The sequence below is a fragment of the Pterocles gutturalis genome, unplaced genomic scaffold (assembly GCF_000699245.1).
Source record: "Pterocles gutturalis isolate BGI_N339 unplaced genomic scaffold, ASM69924v1 scaffold45087, whole genome shotgun sequence".
Lineage (NCBI taxonomy): Eukaryota > Metazoa > Chordata > Aves > Pterocliformes > Pteroclidae > Pterocles > Pterocles gutturalis.
The window spans coordinates 1-7,946 of NW_010114428.1; the positions used below are offsets into that span (position 1 = coordinate 1).

The 7,946-nt window shown below is 34.7% G+C and overlaps 1 protein-coding gene across 1 annotated transcript in view; it reads right to left on the reverse strand.

Annotated features, from left to right (window-relative positions):
* Positions 1-117: 117 nt before the first annotated feature.
* Positions 118-7,946, reverse strand: part of GKAP1 (G kinase anchoring protein 1) — a gene marked incomplete at its 3' end in the record, with an annotated part of 11,618 nt that continues 3,789 nt past the window's right edge. Inside the window, exons 3-8 of the mRNA XM_010074812.1 lie at positions 7,291-7,368; positions 5,572-5,701; positions 4,499-4,521; positions 2,661-2,813; positions 2,160-2,261; positions 118-181 (exon numbers count right to left, since the gene is read on the reverse strand). Coding sequence (XP_010073114.1) covers positions 118-181; positions 2,160-2,261; positions 2,661-2,813; positions 4,499-4,521; positions 5,572-5,701; positions 7,291-7,368 — 550 coding nt within the window. The remainder of the gene's footprint in view (positions 182-2,159; positions 2,262-2,660; positions 2,814-4,498; positions 4,522-5,571; positions 5,702-7,290; positions 7,369-7,946) is intronic.

A 7,946-nucleotide genomic window follows, 5' to 3' on the forward strand; every position in this document is an offset into this window, starting at 1 on the left:
ATATATATAATTCTTTATACCTGTCACTGAGTCAAGTTCTTTTTAAAAAGCTGCTTTGAAAGTTCCTTCCATGTTTTAAAAAGAACATTTCAGTTTCCTGATAAAACTCTTACTTACTTTCACCTTCTTGCATCATCTTCAGAAGCTGTGCATATCTTGCTTTTACGTCTTTATACTTGGCCTGTATGAAAGAAATTGAACTATTACATGTATACCCTACTGAAAAAAAAAAAAGCATTCTATAAACTAACCATGACTTAGAGTCGGACTCAAGAGTTTAAAATGATGACTTTTGCAGAGAATCTAATCACAGAATAACTTAGGTTGGAAAAGACCTTTAAGATCATCTGTCTTAATTAAACCACAGCCAAAGTAAGGAATACACAACAGAAGAAATTGATTAGTAACTGGGAGTTGATAAAAAAAGGCAAGCACAAGGCTTAGAGCAAGTTATAGTAAAAAAGTTGTATCAGTGTATTGATAGTGCAGGAACCACCATTCAGGCCTGCCTGAAGTATATAGTCCTGTTGTATTAAGGGCTTAGAAGTTTCTCCCCTGAAAAATTACAATTATAATGCACTTTCTAGATACTGAGATAATAGAAATAGTTTGCCATATTACTTAGCAAATAGTGCAAGACCCCACTGCTCTACAGATTATTTTATTCAGCAGTTACTACATTACAGTTTCTTTCCTTTTCAACTCTTTACAGTTTGCTACTCAAGAACGTATGTTTGCTGCTTTTGCAGTCTATCTGGTATCACCACACTTTCTTCATAAGTCAGTCTTTTCCTTAATTGGCCACCAATTTCAATTCTAGCCATGTATCTTAGCTGTAAACTTATTTTTCCTGTCACAAGTCTCTTCATACAGATTGCTCTTGTAGGCTCTTGAAAAAAAAGTTTAATTTCAGGCATACTTTTTCTGGTAATAAAGAAGCTACTACCTTCCACTTTGAGTATTGCACTAGTCCTCGAGGAGAATTAACTTAATTTAAGCCAAACCTTCCATGGCCACCTAAAACTGTATTAAGGTCTCTGGACAAGTTCATAAAAATAAACAGCTGTATCATCATCCATCACCCCACCAGCATCCTTATGCATTGTGTTTATTCTGTCAATGTGATCAAGTGCTGGTAGTGGTAAATATGAATGGCTTTATACTTAAAAATTTCACCTAGGGAGTCCAACTTCAGTACACAATGAAACCAGCTGTTAACAAAGTTCACGTCCAAGTAAAAGTACTTCTTTGAAGCACCAGAAAAATGCCTATCAACCTGCTCAGTCCACCTTAAGCAATGGCTAAAATAGTAATAAAATATTTTAAAATAAGTCTATGCTGCTTTACTGTATTTTGTTACAATGCCAGTTCCTCATGGAAATTTTGCCCTTTTTGCTCTAGATACTATCCAGACAATGCTAACATGGACGGAAAACAGGGAGAGACATTTTTCCCTAGCTACTCTAGTATATAGCAATACCATGTAATTACTATTGAGCAAATATTTTTTCCTGGTGAGCTTCAGAATATGGTGAGTCTGATTTCCAGTTTCACTCATGTATAACAGGAAAACATATAACAAAATGCAGGACTCCATTCTTGTTACACTGCAGCTTTAAAGGGACTTCTCCTGAACCTGACAAAATATTCACTGCTTTCTTTAACCACTCCAAATTTTGGGCTGGATCTGGAAAAAATACCAACAATATGTAGTTCTTAAATACCAGAAATGCTGATTAGAATTTTAAAAAATAAACAGGTTGGAAAAGACCCAAGGAAGTCCAACTTGCTGCTCAAAGCAGAGCTAACTTCGAAGGCAGATCAGATTGCTCAAGATCTTGCCTAGTCTTAGATTACATCTTTATTTTTTTGACCATGAAAATAGCAATACTAGAAAACGAGGCACTGATATGCCAGATACGACATTTATTTCTGGATGCTTTATCTTGATTCTTTTGATTATTTTTAGACGCTTAACTTCCTTACTAGGAAAGACCGTTTCATGTGGTCCTGAAGGAATAATTTATTCTGTAAATATGTGATCTGTGGCCACTCTAAAGCATCTCTACAGAGTGGTCACATTTTAATAAATACTTCATTTCAAATGTATAATAATGTTAAATTTTGTCTACTATTTTAAGGTATTATCAGATACATACCTCCCACTGAGTTACTGTATTTTTCAGTTGCTCAATTTCTGCATCTTTCTTTTCAAGCTCAAGCTTTAGTCGTTCTGTTTTTCCGTCTTTCAAAACACTCTCCTATAAGCAAGAAAACATCACTTCTTAATAATTTAGTTATGTAAATACAGTTCTTGGGAAAGGCAACTTATTTGTTTGTTGGATAAGAGAATTTTTTGATCAAAATTAAAGAGGTATATGTGGATAGATACCAAAAAGATAAGAAACGCAGTAATAAATATTGGCATTTCCTGTGGAGCAAAAATTATTTTAATCACTTGTTTCATGTTAAAAAAAATCAAGTCATTTAAATACCTCTTCAAATAGATTTAAGTATTACAGTGTTGTGTGGGTTTTAATTCTTTAAGATTATCATGCTTTTGATTTGTGCTTTCTCCTAGTCAGGTGCTCCCTTCTGATCACTGAATAAACTTCACTACGCAAACATCTTCATTTCAGAATGACTGCTGTTTTACATGCCTGGTTGTGTTCATGAGATGTGCAGTTATCTGTCTCACTGTAATCAGTGAGCTGGACTCTCCTTTTCTCTCTTTCAAGTATTCTGTGAACATCATCTTCCAGCTTGTTGAAAAATCCTCCATCACGCAACAAAGACTGTGAAGTCTTCAGGTCCTGTCAAAAATAAGTACTTTAACATATTTTCCTTTACATGTAAGTTAATATTGAGCTAGAAACCAAGATGCTTAAAAAATACCTTAAGTAATGGAAAAGCATTGCATCTAGATATTGGTTTATATTGTACATCCTGAGAATACTGTGACTTCCACCTAGAGAATATTCCAATTGAAGAGTGTCCTGGTTTTGGCTGGGACAAGCTTTCTTCATAGCAGCTAGCATGAGGCTAGGTTTTGGATCTGTGCTGAGAAGGCGGCTGATAACATACTGATGTTTACAGTTGCTGCCAGGACAGCCAAAGACTTTTCAACTTCTCTGCTGTGCCAGTGTCTGCACACCCCCAATTCCTAGCCTAGGATTTGACCATAGGTTTAGGATTGAGACCCAAATTGGCCAATGACATATTCCATATCATGCATGTAACGCCCAGTATATAGATGAGGATCTGTCCAGAAGTTCTCTCAATCTCTCTCAGTAGCTCTTCTCTGTGGGTTGCTTCTGTCTCTCTCTGGGTCATCTCACTCTCTCAGTTGGCTCCCGTATGTGTGGGCTCTTATCATCTTTCCAGGACTGCGGTTTCGGTTCTCCCTCCCTGCTTCAGGATCATTAGCTGGGAACAGGCCGAGCCTTGGTCATTGGGTGGTAAGCAGTATGACTGGTTATCATTCATTTGTATATTTGTATATATTGCTGTTATTGTTATTCTTATCATTAGTACTTTCAATTTTATTGTAGTTCAGTTATTAAATTATTTTTATCTCAACCCATGAGTCTCTTTTCCCTTTATAGAATCATAGAATGGTTAGGGTTGGAAGGGACCTTAGAGATCATCTAGTACCAACACCCCTGCTGTGGGGAGGGACACCCTCCACTAGACCAGGTTGCTCAAAGCCTCATCCAGCCTGGCCTTGAACACCTCCAGGGATGGGGCATCCACAGCTTCCCTGGGCAACCTGTTCCAGTGTCCCACCACCCTCATAGTAAAGAATTTCTTCCTAATGTCTAGTCTAAATCTGCCGTCTTTCAGTTTAAATCCATTACCCCTCATCCTGTCACTACATGCCCTTGTAAAAAGTCCGTCCCCTGCTTTCCTTTACCCCTTTAATTCTCTCCCACATCCCCAGGAGAGGGGAGAGTGAGTTGAGCAGCTGTGTGGTGTTTGTTGGTAGCTGAGTAGGTCAAAACCATAACAACAAGCCTACAAATTAATGAACATTTAGCTGATGATGAGAATACACAAAAGCATGAAGTTGGAATTTAGTAATTTTGCACTATGACTACACTAACTTATGTTTTATTTAACTATTCTTTCCTCTAAGAGTGTTAATATTTGTGGACTGCACCACAACATAGTAGCATCACAGTACCTTCTTATCTAATTTTCTCCTCTTTTTTGTACTACAATTTGTATTTTTAACACTTAATTCTGCAAGTTGAATCAAGGACTATCTGAAAACTAAAGAAGCAAGAAGTAGTTCTAAAAAAGCCAATACTAAGTTCTCAAGGTACAAGAACTGCAGACATACATCTCTATTAAATCTGCATCTGTAAAAATTTTCCAAATGGAAATCAGTCAGTTGCAGAATGTGTAATTGATTGTCGCTACAGAAAGTGACAAAATAATTGCCTTCTAAACATAGGAGGCTTTTTAAAAAAATTAAACTAGTTTAAATAAGACTTACCTCATGTTTTTTAGCAAGGTTATCTGAAAAGATTAGGAAAAAATTACATCAATAAGATATTCAAGTCTTGTACAGCTGGCTACTCAAACAAGGTATTTTGAAAAGTGGGGGAAAAACCCATCTACTGGGGATCTTCAACATTAACTCTCAAAGTCACAATAAAAAGTCGTTACTAAAGCATTAGAATCCAAGTTTATAAACTACGTATTATATCAATCCCTGTATTTGCATCTTCTCCCAAATCTTTCAGACTACTTAACCAAAAGCAGCATCCCATATTCATTTGCTTCAGTTAAAATGGAAGGCAATGTCTTTGGTACAGACACTTGGTTTGTTTCTTTTTAAGTCTAGTTAGGCTTTTATAGCATGTTATCTCACTGTATACCTGAATGTGTTCCAGACTGCTCTGCTTTCAATCTTTTTCCTCTATTCAGATTATCTAGAAATAATTTATTTAATAAATATTGTAGGTTTAGATAAAAACAGCCTTAAAAGAAAAACCTTAGAAAATAAATTACTTTCTTCCTTTTCTAGCATCTACATTGATTTCTTCTCTTCACTAAAATTCAGAACCTCTGCTCAACAGAGACAGATGAAGGAATTTTAAACCTATATATAATGCATATAATGAGTACATATTAGTTATTTCAATATTTATTCATCTTAATAAAAGCCAGTATCATGAAGAAATGCAAACAATGACTTGCTAGTACCCAGGAAAAAGAGAAACTCAGTTGCCCAAGAAGCACAACCTTAGTAAAACAACAAAAAAAACCCACTTAGATTTAAAAAAAAAAGTCACAGTAAGAGTGTTCGAGTCCACCACCCACCCCAGAGATACTACATGAAATCATGTTTTCCTTACCTCTTCCTTTTTTCTTGCTAATCTAACTAGTTCATTTTTATATAATGAACACTTAGCTTTTAGACTCAGTAAGACACACTAACTGCAACTAATTTAGTGTGTGTTTAAACACAATGTTAATGAACAGAGACAAAAGGGCATTTTGCTGTTAGCACACACACTATGAAAACTCCAAGTGGAACAGCTCATACAGTATAGGAAGGCATACCTATATTACTGTCTGACTGAAAGTCTTTCAGAGACACAGTGAGAGGTTTGTCTTTTCCTTGCTGGTTCTTTTTCTCATTCTTATTCACAGACTTTGACTGAGGTGAAGTATTTTCAAAGTTTTCTTGTTCCTAGAAGAATAAAGTCCCACTGCTATAATTTTCTTCAATACCCAAGTGTTTTTTTCCTGAAGCTTTATAAGGGAAAAAAAATTGTGATAATGTACTAAAGGAGATTTTAGCCTTAGCAGGATTCAGATTGGTTTAAAGGGTGCAATTAGGCATTTGATTCTGTTGTCTGAAGTAGAGCCTTGCTCTCCACTAAACACCAAATGAACTATCAGCCTAATACTTCCTCAATCACCTACATCAAACTTTGGCCAGAAACTCAAACTGAGAATAGAGTAGTCAAATGCAGGAAGACAGAGTGCCACACAATGCAGGTTACTACTTTCTTTAAAAAACAGAGGTCTAGTGTACCTTCTTTTTATTCTCAAAATATGCTTACTCATTCAGTAGAAGTCAGAGCTATTAGTGTGCTGCAATGCTCTACCAATTGACCTTACTCATATCGAAATCAGCCTGATAGACATTTGAACCAGAGACCCACCTCCCCACACATCTACATTAACATTCTTAGCAAATTATTTTTAACAACTGGGACATTGATAATCTTAAATACTAATTAATTAAATATTTTAATTCCAATTTTAAATAATCTTAAATGCTAAATAATCTTAAGAAAAAAAATTGTATATAGAAAGCAAAGATGGAAACATCGTGCTTTTTTTCCCCTAGAAACAAGATTTATCCAGCATACTTATGTTCTGTATATTTTGAGTACACAGCATATATTTTAAATTATTCAGAGGTAATTCTCAAAAAATCTACAAATGATGCTATGCTACTATGCCTGAAGATTTCTTCACTTTAAAAATGACCTTTTACTACGTAAGTTAAAAATTTAGCCTTGGTTTTAAAGAACTACAGTACTCTCCCCCTCAAAAAACTGAAGTATTGTACAGAGATATTTGCACAAAAGTGAACATGCAATTTTCATTTCTTTATGATGCATAATTATATTTAAATTCACATATTTTCATAACATTTCATTGGCTCCTGATTTCTTGCAAATAAAGTAAGAAGTAACTTCCTGTTAGAAATAAAAAATTCATCTAAGCATACTTTTGCAGCATAATTCTTCAGTGTTCCATAAGAGCCCTCTCAGAAAACAGCATCCTGACAAGCTAAGAAAATGCATACGGCTTATTATAACTGAAATATTTACACTCAAATCAGAGAAAAGATGTTACAAAAAATGCAAATGATTCAACCATAACTAACACTTTAAGACCTATGGAGACGTCAATGCTTCGATTCTTTTACTCTTCAAGTGTGCTCGATTTTTTCTGAGGAACATCAGGATGACGTGTACTCTTAAAAAATTTCAAAAGATTTATATGCCAGAAAATTGAAAAAGTAAAACTAATTTTCTACCTTTACAGGCCAATTCAAAAAAAACAAACCACCCATACTATTGTATGTAGTATTACATGTTGGGTTTTTTTCGAATCCAGTACTTCTCCGAACTCTCAACCATCTGAACAGTATAAGCAAACAATTTACATTAAGAAAATAGTATTATTAGGCAGGTTTTTTGCATTATTTTTAAAAATCAAGCCTCTAACTTGTATAGGTTTTACATTAGGATGTAAAAATACCTTTTTGTGCTCTTTGTATTCCAGTTTGCTTAGCAGCAATGCTTTTTCAAGATCAGCTTCAAACATTTCAGATGTCAGCTGAAGAAACAAAATTAACATGTTTCATGTGACTAGGTTGTTAAAAAAAAAAAACTGACAAAACCACTAAGACCACACTAAAATTTCAGTTTCAATACATATATCACTACAATTGCCAAAAACCTAAGTTTCATTGATGTGACATATGACACAATTAACAGTCAATGTAGCTTTCTGTACTGTGAATAATAAAATATCTTGCTTCAGGAAACTTTGTGATGGATGTAAGCACACAATAAGTTGTGCACATCTTTATGTAATACAGTTACAATCTTTATTTGTTTATATGAGATTTCTTTAAAATAATTTTTTAATCTGAAACATGAAAATTGGAGGATGTTAAAGTATGAAAAAGGTCATTGTAGACCACCAGCAAGTCTAAGCACTCATCTGTGGCACAGAAAAGATTAGATTAAGTGCACTTAAGAGAGCAAAACTAAGAAAACCTGAATTATTTCAAGATGTTTTCTCTTTCATTACTGAGAGAAGGAAGTATGTGAGTCTTCTTGGGGGTGCAAAGAAAATGTGAAGCTAAGTGTGAGCTATTAAGAAAAAGAACTAGGAACAACAAAGCAGGA